At 30.9% G+C, this 24,537-nt stretch overlaps 2 protein-coding genes across 4 annotated transcripts; both read left to right on the top strand.

Moving 5' to 3' along the window:
• Positions 1-840: 840 nt before the first annotated feature.
• On the top strand, positions 841-5,672 carry LOC143914076 (uncharacterized). 2 transcript variants are annotated; one of them, XM_077434170.1, is made up of 4 exons: positions 841-899; positions 2,784-2,914; positions 4,668-4,856; positions 4,954-5,672. In XM_077434170.1, the coding sequence occupies exons 2-4, from the start codon at positions 2,812-2,814 to the stop codon at positions 4,998-5,000; spliced, it is 339 nt and encodes a 112-aa protein (XP_077290296.1). In that variant the 5' UTR covers positions 841-899; positions 2,784-2,811; the 3' UTR covers positions 5,001-5,672. The 2 variants fall into 2 exon arrangements, with proteins under 2 accessions (XP_077290296.1, XP_077290304.1); XM_077434178.1 differs by lacking the exon at positions 841-899 and adding an exon at positions 2,360-2,465 and having other exon boundaries at positions 4,954-5,668.
• A 4,063-nt stretch (positions 5,673-9,735) lies between these two features.
• On the top strand, positions 9,736-22,597 carry LOC143912701 (uncharacterized). 2 transcript variants are annotated; one of them, XM_077432045.1, is made up of 4 exons: positions 9,736-9,799; positions 18,355-18,514; positions 20,652-20,886; positions 20,969-22,597. In XM_077432045.1, the coding sequence occupies exons 2-4, from the start codon at positions 18,495-18,497 to the stop codon at positions 22,073-22,075; spliced, it is 1,362 nt and encodes a 453-aa protein (XP_077288171.1). In that variant the 5' UTR covers positions 9,736-9,799; positions 18,355-18,494; the 3' UTR covers positions 22,076-22,597. The 2 variants fall into 2 exon arrangements, with proteins under 2 accessions (XP_077288171.1, XP_077288260.1); XM_077432134.1 differs by having other exon boundaries at positions 9,736-9,967; positions 20,969-22,591.
• Positions 22,598-24,537: the final 1,940 nt, after the last annotated feature.

The following is a 24,537-nucleotide window of genomic DNA, read 5'->3' as shown; positions in this document are numbered from 1 at the left end:
GTGCAAGGCACGGCCCATTTTTTCGCACGTTTAAAACTATGTAAAAAAAAACATGTGCCACGTTCATCGCTGTGTGTTTTTGCCTTAAGAAGTCACAACCGAAGTCGTAATCGTAGTCATAATCGAAATCGGGCACCTAAATAACTTGATAATTCTAAAATTAGTTTTTTTGAAATCTCCATACTTGTCTATGCACCACCACATACATTCCTTCCGTTTTTATATATGTACATATATTATATTATTATATTATAATACGTTTATTTAATACATACTCAAAAGTAAATTAATGCGCTAAATGTTATTGAATTCCACTTTGGTCGGTTATCAGACTTATTTTGAATTTAATCATTTTTATTGAATTTGAAAATAGTTTATCACGGTTACAATACAGACATTATACAATACATATGTATGTAGGCTATAAAATCACATTTATACTTATTATTAAAGTTGTTTCTGAAATTTGTACATATTTCCAGATGTCATGTCAAGTCTATATACATACATACATATGTACGTTGATAACAATTTTATTGATTAAATATACATAAATGCATGTAAATTATTTTGAAGGTGGTTAACGACGTTTCCATTTAAGCATTATAAAATAAGCTGTTCCAGTTTCGGAAACAAGATTGTTTGACATTAACATTGCAATACTCCATGTATTACAATTCTTGCAATCGATAATACCCAGCAATGGGCATGATTTGCCGGAATATATGTACATGCGTATTGTATCTTATTGATAAGGTTATCAGTAGATAAAAAAAACAATAGGTTTGATCTTGGCTATCCCATTATAGTAGTCGGTATGATTAATTAAAATTTTTGCTCATACTTATAACTGTCGTTCAGGTGCATGGGTCTACCTGTGACGCGACAATTTTTAACATGTGAGTATCAGTGACTCAATATTAGTAGTAAGTTTACAGTTTGTTCTATATATATTGAAAAATTGGCAGTTTTTGGATGGTAAATTGGTTTGAAAAACTACATACTAAATGCGATATGTGAATCGAAAACATTTAGAGGAATTTGAGTTTGGGTGCGTTAATTATGAACAGGATAAACAGTTATAGACTTAAATAATGATAGAATTTACATCAATCGAAATACACAAGATAATTGCTAGATCTCAATATTGTGAGATATTCAAAGAAGTATTAACGAAATCATATTACTTAAATATGTTAGTTGCTAATATATATTTTTTCAATCATGAGACAGATAGTGACGGTGCTGGAAGGTATGAAATAGTACGTTTGTGATATATGTATTTAGGATCTTATAAAATAATCGTATTTATCGCTTAACTTGATAGTGAGTATTTAAGGTGGAACAATGTTACATATATATTGCAATAATAAAAAATATATTGTTTTGTAGTCAAATTTGCTGCTGTGTAGTATTTTTGTTTGCTCGAATATTGTCGTGTGATCAGTGCCGGCCTTACACCCGATGGCGCCCTCTGACAATTTTTTCTAAACATCCTTAGAAAGAACTTTCGCCTTTGGCGTTCTAATCTAAAATTTTGAATGGATTTTGGCGCTCTAATTTTAAATTTTAAATCGCCTTTGGCGCATCGTTCGGCGCCCTCGGGCGCTACCCAACCTAGCCCCCCCTTAAAACCGGCACTGCGTGTGATTGAAGTTGTCATCAGTGAAATCCCCATTTAATTGACTAATAGTGTAGGGGATGTTTGTTAATATGAATTTTAGAAAAATAGTTTATTTACAAATCAGACTTAATAGTATATTAAATCAAAAGTTTGTTAAAACACAAATGAGGTACAGACAATTTGAATACACTATGCTGTGAAATGAGGAGTATATATGTATGTATGTAATCAAAAATTACTAAGTCTATTTTTTTTTTTAAATGAAATTCATCTAATGATGCAATTGAATACTCGTACTATTCGCAATTTCTACACATATAAGCAATGCTGTCTCCCTAATGGTTTCCATGGGTTTTCGGAAACCTGTTATTTAGTCTAAAAATTCATATAATTGTTGTCAAAAATTAGAAAAATCTTGTGAAATTTAATGAAGTTTCATGTAATAGTGCCTTAGACGAAAAAAAATGTATATATAATTATATTTTCAAAATAAATTTTTTGAAAAAAAAATTTGAAACCCGTTGTTCCATAATTGGGGTGACGCCACTGCATATAAGTATGGAACTTTATATGCAATAATTTGAGGGAATGCTGATATTGTTCGTGTGGTATTTAAGTCATAATTTAAAAAAAATTAAAGCCATATGATTGATTTATGTTGTTTTTTCTTTATCAAATAATGCAATTGTATCTTTTGCGTTACATATTTATGTTGATATTTATTTGCGAAACAGCAGTGTTTTGCGGAACACAGTTTGAGACAGTCTGGTGTAGAATATGAGCGCAATGGGCCAATGTTCGAAGAAGAGTGTCTTCAAAAGTGACATCTTCATATACATATGTACATGTATTATAATACATACATACAAATGTGTTAAAATAGATTAATATCTCCGTGTATGATGAGTCAGGGTTTCTCGAATTAATCATTGGTGTTGTTTTGAACAAATAATGCATATGAATAAATAAATTAACTGACAAAACGAGTATTTTGGACATAAAAAACGGATTTTCGAATGTTACAAATTTATTAAAAATACCTCGTTTTAAAAACCGACAATCCCTAATTATTATTATCTTTTGAAATGTCAATTTTATTTATTTATTTTTCATTAAGAAATTCACATATGTATATTGTAAATTATTATTATTATTTCAGATTGACCTGATGCCTTAAACATATCAAAATGAGTATGATACTCTATTTCTCGGTGGGATTTGCCATTTTCACTTTGATGGTAATTTGCATGTATTTTTGCAATGGCTGCAAAGTTGTATCTCCTCACAATCGTAAGTATCTATACCTATCTTATATAATAATTGTTCTATGCGTGCGTGCATGCGTGTGTACGAAGTACTCACTGCTAACACTGCTCCGTCTCTTTTTATCCTCTCGGAATCGTATATTGTGGAAATCACTTCGTTCACATGATCGGCCGACATTAATTAAATTTTAAATTATTAATAAATTACACTGTTCGACACGAAAAATGGTTCAGAGACGAGATATGACTTTTCTTATAGATCTATGCCCAGTAAACACGAATCTGGTAATAAAAAAAGTTGATTGGCTCCAGATTTGGAGATATACAGTGTTTTTTAAATCGCGCGATTTTTCTATATCTTGGTATTGTTCGGTCGATGTCTCAAAATCTGTCAATTTACTGTTCAAAATGAATATTGGAATCTATAGTCGGATATTTTATCTTCCATTTGTAGTACTTTTCAGCTTTAAAATCTCTCTAAGTAGTTGTTCAGTTCAAATCAAAAGTCAAAAGTACGTATTTTCACTTGGGATTTTTTCCCACTGTTAATACTATTTTATATTGAGTTTTTTCTATTGAGACATGTTTATTGAGATACTGTTCTGACCACACTATTTTTTTTTCGTTTCATCAAAAGTTTCAGGACTATCTGGGTTAAAAGGGTTAATTGGAAGTGTGCTGAACTTTAAATCGGTAAAATTGCGAGCAAAAAGCTCGTACTAGTGTTTACTCGTATTTACACGAATCTGAATTGAATTAATAGGGATAATATATTAAATTATCTTTATATGAGAATTAAATAAAATTCCACTTAGAAAAATCATATTTCGATTATTCTTGTGGATTAATATCAAAAATTCTATTGATAACTGGCTTACCTCGATAAAATAAACGAATTTTTGTTATTAATCCACAAGAATAGTCGAAATGTGATTTTTCTAAGTGGAATTTAATTTAATTCTCATATAAAGATAATTTAATATATTAATTTAATTCAGATTCGTGTAAATACGAGTAAACACTAGTACGAGCTTTTTGCTCGCAATTTTACCGATTTAAAGTTCAGCACACTTCCAATTAACCCTTTTAAACGAAAACAAAAAATAGTGTGGTCAGAACACTATCTCAATAAACATGTCTCAATAGAAAAAACTCAATACAAAATAGTATTAACAGTGGGAAAAAATCCCAAGTGAAAATACGTACTTTTGACTTTTGATTTGAATTGGATGACTACTTAGAGAGATTTAAAAGCTGAAAGGTACTACAAATGGAAGATAAAATACCCGACTATAGATTCCAATATTCATTTTGAACAGGAAATTGACGGATTTTGGGACATCGACCGAACAACACCAAGATATAGAAAAATTGCGCGATTTATAAAACACATTTATCTCCGAATTTCTAGATAAACAACATTTTTTATTACCAGATTCGTGTTCACTGGGCATAATTCTATAATAAAAGTCATATCTGGTCTCTGAAACAAAAAAATGTCGTCATTTGTCGAACAGTGTTATTAATTCCGTTGATCAGAATTGCGATATTTTATTATTATGTGCACACAGGCTACTAGTTATTTATATGAAATGGAAAACGTGTATGTATGTATTTCAATCGTGACAGCAAATTTTGTAATAAAATTCATTTGTTTTTATCAGTTTATATTGAATTTGCTTTGTTTCATAACTTATTTATCTGTTATCATTTTAGTATAGAGGATTAGTCATAATGTAAAATTACATATATTGAGACATATTTTACACATGTTTTAGGTAGAAAACGTGTCGTTCACCAACAATCATCAATATTCGTAGTAACAGGAAGAGTCCATACTCCAACATCCATATCAGGTAATCGAAATTCTGATGGGTTATCTTCAAATTCCACTGGTGCCGTAGTACATGCTCCACCTCCGGCATACACAACAATAGATCTTACTGAATCTTCGACTTCAAGATTTGGTATAGTTTGCATTCATTTATATAACGATTGTGATTGCTCAAAGAGTGATTTTTTGATATTGTCAATGGAGAATTCATATATATTGTATATTTTCAGAGACTTGCCCACCTCCGCCATCATATGATGAAGCTGTTAGAATATGAACATAACGAAACATCACATTTCACCAAGTTTTACATAACGTAATTCATTTTTCACAAATTATGAAGAGATTTTCTTATATGCATATATTTTTTTGTTATTTTGTACACGTACTTATATTTTTAATAACTTAATATTTATTTAATTGATTAATCAGTTGTCTTGAAATTTATTTTGGAAAAAATAATTTCAATAATTCATATCTATGAACTCAATCAATAATTGTAAATATTTTATATATTGAATATATTTATGGAGACTTTTTTATTATTATTGTCACAATTCGTACTAGTAAAAGGGGAGGGGGGGGGGTATTTTCTTTTTTAGAATAAAATTCTTTATAAATATTCTCAATACATTTTGAGTACATTTATGAAGATTTTTAGAGGGAAGAAAATATGCCTCTTACTAGTGCATATCGTGATATAAAATACACCTTCGTGAGATAATATATTTAGGTATACACAGTAACAGCTTTTTTTTACTAAATTTAATTATTGCTAAACTATAGTATTAAAATGTGTTCTCTATTATAATAGTTTTTTTTTTGTCATAGTTTGACTGATGTACATACATATATACATATATACTATTTATTAAACTGGAGATTATTTTTTATGTAAATATTTCAAAATATTGTTTTATAATAAAAATATTGAAAACATTACGCACTCATATTTTTTTCCTTTTATAATATTTTAAAGGATGTGGCTATTTGTGCATACGGTGTCGACGAATTATTGGCTATTTGTACATACAGTATTGACGAATTATTGACTGTTTGTACATACAGTATCGACGAATTATTGACTATTTGAACATACAGTATCGACGAATTATTGGCTATTTGTACATACAGTACATAGTACATAAGAAGATTATAACAATTAGGATTTAAGATTAATTAATTATAAGATTATAAATTTAAAGTCGATTAAGAAACTTTTCCTTCGGCCGTTGCACATAAACTAAAAGCGCAACATTTGACAGCGAAAGTGACGTTTGGTATAAGCTTTTTAAAAGTCAACAAAACCGTATTCAAAACTAAGATTCGATTCAATCTCACTTATTTGATGCTTCTTTGCACGGCTGCCATAATATTGCAGTGAAATTATTTATATTTTAATTGTGCGGGAGGAACGAAAAATCGACGCATTTCCAGGGGAATGTTTTCATCAAAGATACAAAAATTAAGATATTGAAGTCGAATCACGAATTTTTTCGAATTCAGATGAAGAATTTCTCAGTAGTGATAGTGAAAATCAGAAACCTTTAAAGGATAATGAAAAATGTAATATGGCATTCAAGATTCAATGCCATAAAAAATTTAGCCGACCTTATTTCACATCACGGTACGCCGTCATTCTTAAATTATATGGAAGAGTTAAAAATGATAGAGAATAATGTCCGAAATGACTTATCACTCTTCAATCAAACTCAACATAGCTTAAAACCTTGTTTGAATCGAAGTCCGAGGAATCCGGTGTATCGTTGACAGTAAAATGCAACAAATCGTCGTCAACCATTTTGTCCATTACATGATCACTTTTCATATATTGGTCTTCTACTTTTATTACGTGATCACACTCCACTCGTCATTAATTAAGGCACTTTTTTCAAGCACAAGTTTTTTTACACTCCATTGTCATTTCGACGTTTCTTGAAGCCACATATCCCTTATTTACTGCCCATATCTTTTCAATTGGATTGAGTTTCGGGTGATATGGGGGTAACCTTAAAGATGTATGACCATGCTGTTCGAAGAGAGAGTCTATAACAATTTTTTTATGTCGACATTTATTCTCCAATACTAATTTATAAAGCTCTGCTTTTAAACTTTGCGGGTCGAAATAAATATTTTTTTCCGTCAACCACTGCTTCATAATGTCTTTTTTGGAATTTGAAGTCGGCGCTGGGTCAAGAATCTTATTGTGAAAAGTAAAGCCCGGACCCTGAGGGGGCCGTTTATTGTTCAAATGTTGTAAATGCATTGTTAAAGGTTTGCCGAACCTTTTTTACAAAGAATTTACAACAATTGAACAATAAACGGCAAGCTTCCGGTCCTACCTCTAGTGATAAGTAAAGCGCGGACCCAGAGCGCGCCGTCTATTGTTCAATTATTGTAAATGCTTTGTAAAAAAGGTTCGGCAAACCTTTAACACTGCATTTACAACATGTGAACAATGAACGGCTCGCTCTGGGTCCGCTCTTTAGTGATAAGCAGTCTTCGGCGACGGAATACGCCGAAACGGGATCCTTTTGACAATTTCTATTGTTAACCTTTTTTTTTGATCTCTAGAGAGCATTTTTTCCTGTGCTGGCGCATTTCCGTCCCGCTCTCTAGTGATAAGTAGAGGTAGGATAGTCACAGTGCTATCCATTGTTCGGCAAACCTTTAACAATGCATTTACAACCTTTGAACAATACACGGCCCCCTCAGGCTCCGGTGACTAGTGATAAGTAGAGGTAGAACCGGAAGCGTCCTTTTTCCAGGAAATAGAACAAACTACAAAGCTAGAGTGCAAAAAAAAGGTTCATCATAAAAATGAACAATGCACGGCGAACGATAAATAAAGAACGGCACGCTTCCGGTCCTACCTCTAGTGATAAGACGCATTATCTATCACCACAACAGAATTCGGTTCCAAATTTGGTATCAATTTCTCGGTTAACCATTTTATATAATTGTCGAAGTTCATGTCATGGTGATAGTCTCCGGTTCTTTGGTGAGCCTTATAGATGAGAAAGGCATTTGGAATAAAGCCTCGTTCTGTACCGGCGTGTACAATTATAAACCTCGCTCCTGTGGATGCCGGATTTTTCAAGCCACTTCCTGATGAATCTCCCCACGCTATTGACTTAACGTGTGTTGAATGTATGTACATATGTTTCATCGGTATACACGATTGGTCTACCTACTGCTCTAAATCGAGCTATCGACCTTAAAAATGTGATCCTTTTATAAACAATACACATTTTCTCTTGAAACAAATATCAGTCCAGTGGAATCCAATTTTTTCAAAAGCTTATGAAGAGTAGTGCGCTTGCCTGTAAACCCTATGCATTGTTTTAATTTTTCTAATATTCGAGAAAGCGTTGGCAAATTTTTTTCGGTCACATGAAAGTTGTGGATAGTGCGCCTAATGACATCTTCATCAAAACTGTCTACATAGGATTTTTGGTGTTCTCTATTTTTTTTTTTGTTGGAGAAGATAGACATATGTACATATATGTTATCTTTGTTTTCTTTGATAATTTTGCTTAATGAAGATTTGGAAACTTTTAGGGCTTTTGCAGCTATGTCAATGACAGGAAACGTCGAAGAATTAGATGTTTGTGTAAGTGCACACCACATGTAAACATTTAATATTAATTGTTTTGCTTGGCTATTGAAAGCTTTGCCTGTTCCGACTTTGGATGATCTCTCCATTTATCTTAAGAGTGTTTTTAAAAAAGTAGATATATTATACTATATACTGTGGCGGCTCGCTTATACGACATGGTCGAGTTTGGTTGCCTTCCTGCGAGTGGGAACCAACTCGGCTGGGTTCGGAGAGCTACTACTCACTCTGTCTTCAGCTGTCATATAATAAACACGTGCATTAACATGCCAGTCGTCTCATTCGTCCATCCTCCATAATACTATTGTGAATAGTATATACAGTCCCTGACCAGAATATTACGCCACCCCTCTCGAGATGCGTTTGGGTAAATTTGTCACGGTCGTAAATAACTCATTATGGGAGCTTTTGGCCTCATTTTTTTTGTGATCTTATCCTTAAATGCAACTCTATTCACTAGCAAAAAATATCGGTGGATTATCCCTCAAAAGGTCTTCAAAAACAAAAGAAAGATGTTTGAAATCGGTTTGCGTCTGAATTTTGTTCAATATTGACGTGCGTTTCCGTTAAAATCATTCATTATTTTGTGAAAAGCACTGTGTTTTTTTCTCTTTTACTGCAACTTTATCATATTTCTAAGGTAAGTTGGTATTTAATATCTCGAAATTTTACTTTGTTTTATGATTTAAATTGCTTGTAAAACTTTTATTGGATTTTTTTAGATGGGTAAAAAATCAGATCTTTCTAAAGAAAAAATTGCAAGCATTACATCATTATTAAATACAGGAAAGTTTTCTCAAAACAAAATCGCGACAATGGAGGGTGTTAGTAGGGCGTCTATTAGAAAAATAAAACAAAATCTGGAGACTGATTGCGACCCCACACTCAAGCGGCGAGCTAATAGTGGTACTAAAAAAAAATTTGGCCCTCGTGTGGATCGAAAAATCGCCAGGCTTGTTCCCAAGAATCGATTTATTACAAAAAAAATATTCAACAACAATTAAAGGACGAAAACGTGAAATATCTACGTCAACAGTACGACTTCGTTTGGTAAATAAAGAACGGCACGCTTCCGGTCCTACCTCTAGTGATAAGACGCATTATCTATCACCACAACAGAAATCCATATTCTGATTCGGATTTCGACTTTTATTTATTATTGTTTCTTATTGCATTATTTAATCGGCATAATCGATTCCTGATTTCTGTTTCAGTTCCAATACCGATTAATTATTACCGTTCATATTGTAACTTTATTTTAAATCATGTATCAATCCGAAAGCACCCGCTGAAATTTCAACAGGCAAAACACTAGTTATCATATAAAAAAATATAATGGATTAGTCGTTACTGTTGAGTTGGTGTGTTTTCCCGCGTAGAAAGTGATGATCTCGATCAGTACGTCAATGGACGCGCGCGTAGTACGACGTCGACGCTATACCAGTCTACGATAGGCTACAGTGAATACTATTTTATTTAAATAATAACCCCAGTTTAATAATTATTTTTAGTGCGTAAATAAAATTGATGATTGTGTCTACGCATTAGGTTTTTTTACAATTAAATTCTAAACTAAATTTTCCAACGGTTTTCTTTTATATTTTGTTTATGTACAAGTACGAATATATGTAAGTATCGAGTTTTAATTTATATTTCTTTCTATCGAGTTGTACAATTGTGTATCTTTTTCACGTAGTTTAATTTTTCAGAAATCGGGGCAAATAATTATTATTGTTAATTTTTTTCTTTTTAAACCGAACGCGGGTATACAGCGTTTTCACATTTTTTACGTTACGCTTTAATTGCATCACTCGTTTACTGTTCGCGTTGCTTGAGTCGTTCATTTTTTCCATCTTTTATGACCTCACACTCTAGATTTGTAATCGAAATTCAAAACCGTTTCATTTAATATAAAATAATATATTTATTATTATTTTATTGTTTTGCAAAAATGCCTTTTACTTGCCTACGTGAATTTCTTCGCGTAGTAAATTAAACAACACAACCGAATAGTTATTCATCATAATTCAGATATTGATTATAATTTTCTGGAAAGTATAATATTTATCACTTGTATCTATATATTATTTTATCGTATTAGAGTGGTTAGCAAATTTAATCAGTGGGTAATTAAACACGTCAGAGATTTTGAGTAATCTCACTATTACAAATCATATCGCCAATTATCACTTACAAATTTATTTCGTTTAGTTGTGATTTGTCTTGCCTTGTTTTGTGTATATGTACATATGTACATACATATACATAAAATAAATTTTAATTTTAATTTTTATAAATTTCTAAATAGAAGTGCAATGAAGATTGATGAGTTGAAAAGAATGATTTATGTATGTATTATATATTGTATAATACATGTACATTGTACATATGTATGTGCAAATGAAATGTGTCATGAAGTCTTTTTTGGTGGTTCTTAACGTTTGCTTGTATTTTTAGTCAACGTCGAATTAGGTCATTAAAATAAGCATAAAATAACCATTGAATCGCGCAATGATTCTGTGACGATCTTGACCCAAAATTCTTTTTGAAGTTTTATTTTGGTAAAAACCACGTGGAATTATGAAATTATACGGGATGTATATCTTTCGAGCTTTAATTGCCTATTGCCTACCACAATTCAAGGACTTTTTTACGATTCATCATTCAAATATGTAACCTTAATTTTGTTAATAATTAAGTTACCTTATGTATAAATCCATTAATAGTTTTTGTCAAAAATATGCACACTAAATTTCCGTCAAATGTTTCATAAATATATGTAGGTTATACAGATCGAGTAGACTGCCAAAAACACGTCGTAATTATCTTGGAAGCTGTATACATACTCAGTAGTAATAGCAATGGGTATTATTAAGCGCTAATTATGCCCCGCAGTCAATTGATAATTTCAAAAGACTTTTCAACGAATGATGACCCGTGGTCATCATACGTCACATCATGTTGACGTGGAGATCGATTCATTATATGTACATGAATTGTTAATTTCTCTACGCTTGCCCTTATGATGCTCTCAGTATGGAACATTGAGCAAGGTTGGCGATCACTGCCGCAAATAATATCTGAACATGCGAGGCTACGAATTTTACCTTGCTGTAGGCAATAACCTCCCGAGAAAGTCGAAGAACCTGGTGACCTACACGAATTCCGGGAACAAAATGACTATTTTTGTACATACCTACGTCTTATATACATATACATATGTGTATATGTACATATGTATATACTGTCGGATATCAAACTCAGTCATCTCATTACTGAAATAAAATGGCTTACCCTAGGATACATAAAAATATTCTATTATATTTGAGAGACATTTGGTGAAATACGAAAAATTTGTTTCATATAAAATAAAGGACAAAATTGTTTGAAGATTTGAAATCAAATATCAATATATCGACTTTTACCATTTTACTTCAATTAAATAATGAAGTATACCTAAAGTGACCATACGTCCCGTTTTGAACGGGACCGTCCCGTTTTTAGGTAGCTTGTCCCGTTGTCCCCGAGCACAGCTTCGGGACGTCAAAATGTCCCGTTTTCAAAAATAGAGTATATTTGTTGAATTATTTTATATGTATATATCGTATAATTATTGAATACATTTTATGCCTGCCTAATGCACCCGTAGAAAGATTCTTTTCACAGATTAACAAGTTGTGGACGACCGAAAAAACGCAATTGCAAGTCGCAGTTCTTAAAGCAATGTTGTTAATTAAAATCAATTTTAAGAAATCCTGTCAAGAATTTCATTCTTATTTAAAAGCAAACCCAGTAATACTTAAAAAAAACTGTTCATCAGAAAAATATAAAACAACATAATTTTTTTATATTTATATTATTCATTCCTATTCTTTTTATTAATAAATAAAAACTATGAAAAAATACGCGTTTTCTTGAATACACATACTATTACGTAAAAATTGGTAGATGTCCCGTTTTGAGGACAAAAATAAATGGTCACATTAAGTATACCTGTACCTTAGAACCTGCACATATGTACATATATGTATATAAAAAATTGGGATGTGACCGAACCATGACTTAGATCTATGTATATGAGGAATATAAGAAGGTCACAAAACAAAATTCGATAATTAAACATACATACACGTTCACACATACCGGTTATGAGAGCATTTTTGATTCAAATTGAGCGCAAATGTAAGAAAACTTACACAAGACAAAATTTCTACTTCCGGTTGTCTGATTTTGTTCGAAATTTTTTTATTACTTCAAATTAATATTATTATTACACAATAAATATCAAGAAAATAAAAATAATTTAAAAGGTCAAAATAAAATAATGAAATATTGTTAAAAAAAAATACTACTTTCAGTTCACGAATTCTGACCAAAACCGTATCAGCTCTAAGGTAGTACTTAAAGAATACAAATATAAATTTTCAACTTGATGCGTTCATGGGTGTGGAAAGAATCGTGGTCACAATATTTTTGATTTTCTATTTTGAAGAGCAAAAATCCCACTTCCGGTTTATTGAGTTTAGTGATTTTTTTGTTATTTCCATGACATTGATACAAGAATTATACTTGATTTTTTTCCGGAAGAGCACATATGTTTAAAGGTTCGCAAAAAATAGTGGTAAAAAATCGAATTAGAGTAAACTGCCACTTCCGGTTGACGGATGCTTACCAAATTTGATATATAACGTGATATTAAACTTAAAAATAAATAAACCAAAGAATTTCTGAGAAAAACATGAAAAAACCTCAATTCTCTAGAGTTAAAGTACTACTTCCGGCTTAGGAAAAAATATTGGGGTATAAAATTTATAATTTCTATTATATGTAAAAAAATTCAGTCCGATTTGATTAGTGGGTTGGGAGATAATTGAATTTAAAAACTTAAAAAAAGAGGACACCTACATACATACATATGTATATAATGAGCAGGTACCATTTCCGGTAAAATTAAAATCTTGAAAAAAAATTGTGTCGTATCAATAAGAATTTTAGTAACCGATACTAAGTTTTAGTTCGATAGTATGAACGGTGTTCAAAAAACCCCAAATAAATTGACACACAGATAAATACACACACACACATTTTTTTCTAGATCATGAAAACGTGATCAGTGATCTATTCTGAGTTCGAATCAGTTAAAATCTCGAGTCCGAATTTGCACATGATCACAAAACTTCATCTCTATTGTTACTACGTACATAAAGTAAAAAAAAGAACATGAGTATTTTTACAATTCATTTTATTTCGATTACATACTATTTCAAACTTTTTGCGGTTTGTGTTCAGTATTTTTTAATTTCACTATGAACTTGTTACTGTGTTCAACAGTCATGTGTTCAGTTGTCGTGTCTTCTCTTGTCATGCGTTCAGTTATCATGGAACTGTACGATGTACATATATATGTATGTACCTACATACATACATATGTTTATTAAGTGAATAAATAATTTTTTGCATTGGTAATGAATATTCACATTCAAACACCTAAATATGTAGGAAAATTACATTTTCACATGTAGGAAAATCACAACAAAATGTTTTACGAATCGAAATCGAATATTTATGCATTGGTCATGTATGAAACGACAATGCATTTTTCTTGTTTTTCCATATGTGATGGTTTAAATTTCCATTTTTCAAATTATAATTGACTTCCGTTACTGAATAACGTCATCATTATTGTATAGTTGCAAAATTACACGGGCTCACAATGAGAGAACGGATGCAAATTTTTTTGTGTCGTATTAATATTTATTGTAATCAGATTTCGTCCTTTGGAAGAATAACTCTTTGTATTCAGATTAGCATTCGAGCACGAGGTCGTTAATATGACGTTTTTCAAACATGTATCTAGATTGCAAAGCAATCGGCGAAAAAGTTAAATATTTACTATATAATATGAATGTGTATTTTGGTCATTTACAATACCTTCCGATATAATTTTGCAATTCATTATATTTGTATGTATTTTAAAACATCTTGGGAGTTGCAAAGTATTTACTGTCGATTGACTTTATGTAGATAAGATTACGATTATGAATTTACAGCTTTATCAAGGAGCGCAAATACCATATATAATATGTACATATGTATGTCGTGAGTATACAATCTAACTCATATAACAAGTACATAGGTATTATAATTATTGCAGATAAATATTTGAACAAAAATTTTGAAGTGTGATGTTATACATACATATGTATGTATATCATTGAATTCAACTAATCTACTTCATCATCCAGTGACGGTTTGATTGCTTAATTTTCCATTACACACACATACATATTATTTTATCCAATCTGTCGAACGGTCATTAGCTTTTCCTTGCTAAAAAAAATGAAAAGAAATATGTTGTCGGTCATGTGTTCGACCCGCACGTGGTCGTATTTTTTTCAAATACCTTTTAAATATATTTAATTTAATATTTATATTTAATATGAAAATAAGGTAAAAATTAAAAGTAAAAAAAACTAACTACCTACATATAAACAATATAATTACACCAATAGAAAAATTAATTAATTAAATAAATTTTCAATAGATGGCGCTAAATGCTCAGAGACTTAACGCCGTCTATTAGCACAGAGGAAACATTGGTAGCAGACAGTATATACATATATGTACATATATAGAAGTTTTTTCTTTCGATATTATATTCGTACATTTTGTTGGCAGTGGTTTAGCTGTGACGTACATATGTATGTATGTCGAATCGAAACGACTTTTATAGTATGGCGATTGTTATCTCAGATACACACACAGACAGACAGAATAGCGATATTAAAAACATATATCAAATAAAAAGTCAAAAGTACGTATTTTCACTTGGGATTTTTTCGCACTGTTAATGCTATTTTGAAAGATGTTTATTGGGATAGTGTTCTGGCCACACTATTTTTTGTTTTCGTTTAAAAGGGTTAATTGGTTAAGGGTTAATTGCTGAACCTTAAATCGGTAAAATTGCGAGCAAAAAGCTCGTACTAGTGTTTACTCGTATTTAAACGAATCTCAATTGAATTAATAGGGATAATGTATTAAATTATCTTTATATGAGAATTAAATAAAATTCCACTGGCATAATGTAACTTATTAATAATTTAAAATTGAATTAATGTCGGCCGATCATGTGAACGAAGTGATATGCCACGTCTCTTTCGACAATATACGATTCCAAGGGGAGAAAGAGAGACGGAGCTTGGTCAGTGAGTACTTCGTTAACACTCGCCAAGCTCCGTCTCTTTCCACGATATACGATTCTAAGGGGAGAAATACAAGTGTGCTGAATTTTAAATCGGTAAAATTTCGAGCTAAAAGCTCGTACGTACTTTTGACTTTTTATTTGAACTGGATGACTACTAAGAGACATTTGAAAGCTGAAAAGTACTACAAATGAAAGATAAAATACCCGAATATAGATTCCAATATTCATTTTTAACAGGAAATTGACAGATTTTGAGACATCGTCCGAATAACACCAAGATATAGAAAAATCGCGCGATTTAAAAAACACATATCTCCGAATCTCGAGCCAATCAACATTTTTTATTACCAGATTCGTGTTCACTGGGCATATATCTACAAGAAAAGTCGTATCTCGTCTCTGAACCAAAATAAAAGTCGTCATATGTCGAACAGTGTAATTGCAGACAATTATTATTGCTGTACCATTACGGAAAACTATTGAATGTCGTGAGAAGGAGTAAAGATGGGTGAAAATTCGATCCGCAATAAAATTTTAAATATTGTTTCAATATTTGTATTTGAAAAATGTCTAGTATTTCTTAATTTGAAAACCTTTTGGGCCCCTAAATCTAAAAGGCCCGCATGTACCGCATGCCCGTGCGGCATAGTAGTTACGCGCCTGGAGTAATCCCGGGCCCTGAGAAAAAATAATGTTCCGGGCCCTATGACAAACTTTAAAATAAACATCTTATATCTAGATTTTTAGTATGCGAAAAATCTATCAGAACTATTAGAAAAATACCTACATACATATATGTTGGTTGATATTTTTTAAAATAATTGAATAACAAAGTATATGATATAACAGATACGATTCAATTTATTTTTTAAATATAATTATTATTACGATTTATTATTATGATTTTCTCCGGAATTTTTGATTTTGGACGTCTCGACACGGGGCCCCTCGAATAGTCCAGACCCTGGAACTTTACCCCGGGCCCCCCCCGCCCCCTCTCCTTGGCCCTGTCTACGAGTACATTGAATATACATATATACATATGTACATATACATACATATGTACATACACAAAGTTTGAGAGCAACCGATATATTATATATTCGAACGAATGATTATAATAACTTAATGTATTAGATTATTAGAACGTACTCGTATCTTTGTGACTTTCACCGTATGTTAATATGTACTTTCTGCAAAGTGAAAATAATGATTGAGTATAACTCAAAGTGAGTATTTTAGACGATTTTAATCGAAATTCATTTACATATTACGTAAGTATTATATTACAATCTAGTCATTTTGAAAGAAATTTTTTACCTCGAGAGAAAATTTATCAATCAAATATATACATACATATATGCGTACATATTTACATAATACATATATATGTACATATATTAAAATATACATATGAACGTTAATGCTCAGCACAATGACTTTAATTGGGACAACAAATACTTGTTATAACGATTGCTCGCGCCCGAGACTTTGTATTTTGTTTTTCGTTTATATTAGTAACTATAGAGTATTATTTGTTCTATTCCAATGGAGCGAGATAATTTTCGAATTTCGCAAATGGTTATTTTATGCGTCGAGAAGGACGAAACGGTCGATCGATGCAAGGTCTGCGGTTGCACCATTCGCTAATTTAGTGCAAAATTTTAATCTACGAGTGTGTATTCAATTTTAATGAAAAATATAATACAGAAAATATCTCAATCACTTCAAGTTGTTCTCGAATATTATAATAGGTAGTGGTTTCAACCTTCACGCTTTGCACTTGATGACTTTAATTCTGTATACATATTTTCCTTATCTTTCAAGCTATTGTTTTGTGATCAATGTTCGCGGAATTTTGTATGTTAGATTTGTTTTGATTAAATCAGCAATTTTTACAGTTGTATTTTTTTGTCATCGTATCCTAATATAATACCTTATTAATTTATGCAAAAACATATGTAATATCCTTAATTAAATTTCGAAGAATCGTCTTGTGACGTGTTACATTTGTGGAAGTCAAACACTCGTCTCTGAGAATTAGCAAGTCGTGATTTCCCACAACGTTTTCCATTATTACATCCAAATGATAAAGAATGGTCCAAGGTGCAGATAATTAAAGATATTCAGACACTAGTGTAAATGTATATATAAATCTTGGTTTTCTAATTGTTTCGTGTTCAATTCCGTCTGTTTCAAATTAGCTCATTAATTTTACTTCGGCTAATCAAAAAGAGATGTTATATTTCTGTTTGAAATTTTTGTATAATAACGCTAGTACAAAATATCAATAATAGTAAAGCAATTTTTATCAACGTTACATTGGTCATTGGAATGTTGAAGTGTAATTATAATGATGACAATAATGCTTTTGTGGCTATTGAAAATGCTACGATCAAATTTCTGCTCTTATTTACAACAATGCCTTGAGATATGATACGATTTTCTTAAAGTTTATTTAGTAATACAATCAATTTTACGAGCAATTTTTTTCGAAGTTTATATCGGATTTTACAGAACGTATATTGCACTCAATATGTGTACGTATTTCTAGATAAGATAGGAACAATTAGGTCTATTGAATATGACGACTAATTTTTATTTCACATCTTTCATCGAATTGTGACGATTGTTTTTCCACAAATAAATTTGTATGCTTAAAAGGTATAATAATCTCAATAAAAATGTGATTGCATGTACTAACTTAATACATTTCGTGTTTTAAAAGCTAGGGACTGTTTTGTTTATCATAGCAATTTAAATTTGATTGTTAGTTATTTTCATGATTTTTTTTATTTTTTATCTCAATAGGTAAATAGGTAACTAGCGATTGTCAACAAATATTTGAGAACAAACTGTGACGCGAGAGTCGCTCTGCCTGAAATCTAGAATTCAGTTGAGAATGGTCGTCGTCGAGTGGATAACAACGGGTAGAAGAAAATCTCAGAATAATGTGCAGATGCTGTCAATCGTAAGTACATACATATGTACATATATGCAGTTTTCAAATGCTAAAATGTTCCACTGGCTTAAATTTCATAAATTGTACATTCGATCAATAAAACCTCCATTTTTCTCTTTGATTGTATCATCATCATCATCATTTACAGCCATTCGCCATCCACTGCTGGATGAAGGCCTCTCCAACACGCTTCCACTCGTCTCTGTTTTGCGCAACACTCATCCATCTCATTCCGCACATTTTCCTAATTTCGTTCACCCATCTTCCATGCGGTCTTCCTTTTACTCTTTTGCCTTCTCTCGGGTACCATCCAAACACTTCTTTTGTCCACCTTTCGTCCATCCTCCTAGCTACGTGACCCGCCCATTGCCATTTCAATCTCTTCACTCTATCCACTATGTCCACTACCCTTGTCATACTTCTCACCCACGTGTTCCGCTTTCTGTCTTTCCTCGTTCTGCCAAGCATACAGCGTTCCATACTTCTTTGAGTGCATTGGATTTTATTTAGCATCTTGGCGTTCAGTGTCCAAGTTTCACATCCATACGTCATCACTGGCAAAACGCATTGATCAAAGATCCTTTTCTTCAGGCAGAGTGGCATTTTTGATTTAAAAACAGCATTCATCCGTCCCAATGCACTCCATCCTAATTTCATACGTCTCTTTATCTCTTCATCTTTACTACCAGACATGTCAATTATTTGACCTAAATATAAATAATTATTTACTACTTCCACTGGTTTATCATAATCATACATAAATGTGTATTTTCTCAGTAGTGGGTCTCGGTCACAATTGATCACCTTATCATATCAGTTTTACAATCGGACAGTTGTGTGCTATTTTCAAAACACGATCTGAATGCCTAAAATAACATAAATCTTAAATATAAATCAAATTGTATTTGACTTTTCAAATGAATGTTCGAGAAACCTTGTATCAATTACTCAACAATATGTTTGAATTTAAAGAATATTTATTTGTTCTTTCAAATGTTCAAAGGAATTATTTTTAAAAATATACTTATTGTAGTTGTGTTTGATTTCTTGTTAATAAACATGTAACGATGTTGTAATATGAAGATGCTTCTGCGAATTTTAATAAGTTGATACGTTCACCATTCTGTTCTCAACATGTATGTTGTGACGATTCAATTAGTAAATCAATAACAAACGTGTAAACATGGCAGCCTAAACTGGTATCCAATCACGTGTGCAAATTGCATGTGTACAGTCCTAAATTATGTTAAGTGTCCTTTGGAAAGTCGGTTAGGTCGATGGTCGACGTACATATGTAACCTTAGCAGTATAATTTGCACAATTACTAGAAATATGAATTTAAATATAACTTTCAATAGTTTGGTTTTATTGAAGTGTGTTTCAATTATAGTATTTGCAATTATAAAAGAATATATTGATAAAATATACTCTTTTGTGATTATAGTAACGTAGTCGTTTTAATACCATTTATAATACTTATCATACATGTGTACATATAATATAAGATATGCATGATGTGTGGGTTTACAATTGATTTTTTTCTCATAAATTCAGGAGAAAAAGTGAAAGTTCGTTGATGGAGTGATGATGTAGTTAACCTCGAGACAATGAATAGTCAGCAGGTATACTGTTACCTGTTTAGGCCGAGGGGTTCAAATTTATCAAGTTGTGATATTATCGGTATTTTCATTTAAAATTATGTACATTTATGCATTTGCATGCACAAAATTACATTTTGGTCGTACTGACATATGTATGTACATATGTACCTATCAACATTTATTTACTAGTTCACCTTCTCGGCCATCTTTTTGCATGCCTGCAATTGCATTTAACTATTTACCGTCGTCATGAAACGTCCGGTTAAATAAGTTCAACCTTGTATTGTGGTTCAAGGTAGCAATTGCTGTTGATTGATTGATGATCGAATGGTCAATTTCGCGAAATCAATATATGAAAATTTAAATTTGGCACAAACAATAACATATTTATGTACATATATCAGGCATATATTTTAGGATGAATTTATGCCTGAAAAATATTCATAAACATAATGCTTTAGTTAACAATTAGACTATGAAATTAGCTTTGTATAATCAAATATATTGTGCAATTAACTGTTTTGTTTGATTTTGAATGTAAATAGATGTCTTGAGTCGCTGTATTGGAGTTGCTGTGAGGAGCGTTTCTGCTATGATGAATCGATAGCAAAATACTGTGATGACGATTGGGAAAATGGCAAGTGCTATACCAACAACATTGGAAGTGTTGATAGCTTGGGACCTATCACAAAACAACCCCATAATAACAATCACTTGCCACTCGATTCCAATCGACTTGTACTTACTGAACTACCCATATTAGCGCCAGATATTTATAAGGTAATTGAATATAAACACGCACTAAAGATTTAAAAAATGGAATGCAATTGTCGAATTTTCATGTTTAACTTGTTTTTCAAAGGTATTTTCAAAATCGATGATCTTCAAAGATGACTCCGATGTTAAAAAGTATATAGAAAATGAAGAAAGAAAAAATGAATATGCATTATCCGATAATTTTAATGGTCATATCGGAAAAGTGGTATCTTTCAAAAACGAGAGCGATAAATCAAATAGCATCCAGGATCTTGAGGATGAGGAAGTTAAATTTTCAGATTTTGAAATAATGTTTCAAGATGAACTCTTCGGAGAACACAAAATATTTAAGATCGAAGAAGAGGAAGAAGAGGATATTGAAAAGTCTCCTCCGGGATCTCCATATGGCGGTTTAACGCTGGAGATTCAAAACTCAAATGTGACCGAATCTTTGCCAGATTCCCTTGATATGAAGTTAGAGAAGGGAATTGATGTACCAAGTAATAAGCAAATAAGTAGAGTTGACAGTTCTAAAAGTATAGTACGTGCAAACAGTTCACGAGCTTTATATTTACCTAGAACAAAGAGCAGTATATTACTATCAAGAACAGATAGCGTACACAGCATGACTAGAACAAACTCAAAATCGGACTTGATGGTGAAACGAGTGGATAGTATGAAAAATTTAGAAAATAAAAATTTCAAAAATGTGTTGGCTAGGTTACCGCAAAAGAGTGCTTCATTTTTGTCTATTCCTGATCTTTTGAATGAAAGTGGAGATAAAAATTCAGGAGAAGCAAAAATTTTCACAATATCAGGAGATTTTGATTTGCATGAAAATGGGGAGCATTCTCAAATAAGTCGAATGCCTGATACACCTATGATAACAGGAAGAAATTTACCCAAGTTCTTTGCTGAAACTCCAGTGATAGGGGAATATAAAGCTGACACAAGCCTCCAGAGCATTGCGAAATCCCCAGACGTCATATTTACCGAGTTTGATTTCAGTATGCCTAGATATTTCAGAAAATCAAAAGCTATAGCAAATATCACAGCAGAAAGTTCGAACCAAGCAAGCAAATCATTGCCAGACCTGCATGAAGCTAGCGACGATAAAATGTCCAAGAGGCTTGCTAAATTGGGCAGTAGACTCAAGCCACTGATAATAAAAAAGCATGAAGATTCTTTAAGACATTCTCAACAAAATTTATGAAAGAAATTGTGATACGATTATGTTGATACTTATTAGAAAGTATTTTACACATGTACCAAAAAAAAGTATTAAAAACTTATCTTAATATGTATGTACATGATTTTAATGCATAAAAATACATTTACTTTTTACTATTTAGGAAATATATTTTTATGAAAATTATAAATTCTGTAGACCAATTGATTCGGCTGTTTATTATATATGTAGGCTGTTAGTTATGTATAAAAAAAACGTAATGATCTGTATAAATATTTGTAAAAAACATTTATACAGTTAAATATATAGTATTATTTATGTACAATTTAATGAAACTTGCATTAATATTCTAGTCTCAAAAATGTATTAATGTATATATAAAGCTTCTTATTAGTATTATTTAAATAATAACCTCACATTACTTCAAGGAATCAAAATATTTTATTTTTAATATAACAACTTATGTGGCAAAACATTTTATGTTTTATTTAATAATACAATTAACTGTACATAAATGGTGTAAATAAAACAGTCATCACTACACAGTGTCTGTCTATTATTTGGTACTCGATATATTTAGGTATATTTATATTTTAATAGTTATAGTGATATAAAATTAAATGACAATAATGATGATAATTATTATTAATAACGTAAAATCATAAATTAATAATTCATTATGATTTACGTGGGTGGGGTATATCAATTCACTAAATACAACACATTTTATTACATTATGGTCATATTCATACAAACATTCATACAAACTTTTAGACAAGTAATGAAGAAAAGGGCGTCACATACATATGTATGTACGTACATATTGTGGATAAATTAGAACGAAAATATTTTACAAATACGAATTTCAGAACATATTTTGACAACAATGTTAAAATTTTCCAAAACACTTTGGATAACTTTAAGATTCAATTCCACATACATAAGTAGATCTAAGGTTGACTGTGTGTAAATAATTGACTAAGTTGATTTTAAAAATCATTTAGCTGAAAATTCACTAGTGTTTTAAATAATAGTAATATTAAAGATGATTACTACACAAATGAAGAAATATTGTTATGTTAGGCTAAAAAACTAAACATTTTACAAAAACGTACTATCCTTATATGGTGATCATTCATATACACATGGCTTTGTTTGTCATTAACGCGGTGGAATGACGGTCCGGCACCTTTTTTCACGTTATTTTAATGTTTCAAAAGCAATTAGACAAAACAATGTTCGCGCGTACATAATGACCAATCCATATTTATATAATTGGTATAAATGTCAAAATTCGGCATCCGGAATGTTGTTTTAAATTTTATTCAATTGATATTTGAATACAATTATTTTTAGTAAAAAGTTTGACAAGAAGTGAGTTTGCGCACTTTATTTTTAAAAAAGCCCTGCATATATGTATGTATACATAATGTGATGTATAAGTTACTTTTAGGTTATGGCTAGTGATGGGAAACATATCTGAAAAAATTTGTGGATATTGGAAATAAATATGGTAGTTAATTAATTAACATTTAAAGTCATTTTGTAGTGTTTTAAAATCTTTTTTTGAAAGTGTTTGTTTTTTTTACGTTTAATAATTCATAGCAAAAAATTATGTTTCGTGTTAGTTTTACTTGTATTATTAATTGCTAGTATTAAAACAGCTTGAAATGAAAGCTATGTCATTTTCATCTCTCTTTCCATTGTAAATACGCTATCGGTGGCGCACATAGAATTTAATCTGGTGGGGTTATACATATATATATATATATATATATATATATATATATATATATATATATATATATATATATGTATATATATTTAAAAAAAATCATTAAATCGTTATGAAAATCGATTTTATCTGGATGCACAACTGGTTGTTTCTAGAATATATAGCGTTTTTTAGGATATTGTGTACATATGTATGTATATTCGAATATCATTTAGGATTATCGCAGAATTCATTTGAATTAGTTAAAATTAGTATCCATAAAAAATAGTAACAAAATTTATATAGAATTTATTGAAAATTATAACGCTTTACAATCCACCAAATAATTTCTATAAATATTTAAATGTCAAATTTTTCACTATCTTTCCTTTTGATACTTGGTATCTTTCAAAAGAATTCTGTTAAACGTGTACTACAATTTAATTGTAGAACTATAAATATATTCGAAACAGATATATGTATATGTATATGTAGAATAAACATAACATCCATTGTTTTCTTATTTAACAAATATGGCAAATAAAGTCATGCAATGATGGAAAATATAATATTTCGGTCATGTATCTCACTTGTATTAATGAGCCTTAATTATGCGCTACAAATATATATTTATGTATAATATAGACAGATGTATATTTATACTTGTAACAGACAATTCCATCATTCTTTACTTATACATTTATATAATTATACTATAAGTTAAATGTTTAAATTTGGCATATTTAATCAAAAACACATTTTTAGGATCACA

The sequence above is a fragment of the Arctopsyche grandis genome, chromosome 1 (assembly GCF_051622035.1).
Source record: "Arctopsyche grandis isolate Sample6627 chromosome 1, ASM5162203v2, whole genome shotgun sequence".
In the NCBI taxonomy this organism is placed as follows: Eukaryota; Metazoa; Arthropoda; class Insecta; order Trichoptera; family Hydropsychidae; genus Arctopsyche; species Arctopsyche grandis.
This window is presented reverse-complemented; position numbering and strand designations above follow the sequence as displayed.

What these genes read in the sequence shown, in the direction of transcription:
- LOC143914076 (XM_077434170.1), top strand. Translation starts at nt 2,812, where the DNA reads ATGAGTATGATACTCTATTTCTCGGTGGGATTTGCCATTTTCACTTTG. An exon ending in AGTTGTATCTCCTCACAATC is followed by an intron (nt 2,915 to 4,667) that starts GTAAGTATCTAT and finishes CACATGTTTTAG; the next exon opens with GTAGAAAACGTGTCGTTCAC. An exon ending in ATCTTCGACTTCAAGATTTG is followed by an intron (nt 4,857 to 4,953) that starts GTATAGTTTGCA and finishes GTATATTTTCAG; the next exon opens with AGACTTGCCCACCTCCGCCA.
- LOC143912701 (XM_077432045.1), top strand. Translation starts at nt 18,495, where the DNA reads ATGTGCAGATGCTGTCAATC. An exon ending in ATGTGCAGATGCTGTCAATC is followed by an intron (nt 18,515 to 20,651) that starts GTAAGTACATAC and finishes GAATGTAAATAG; the next exon opens with ATGTCTTGAGTCGCTGTATT. An exon ending in TAGCGCCAGATATTTATAAG is followed by an intron (nt 20,887 to 20,968) that starts GTAATTGAATAT and finishes TGTTTTTCAAAG; the next exon opens with GTATTTTCAAAATCGATGAT.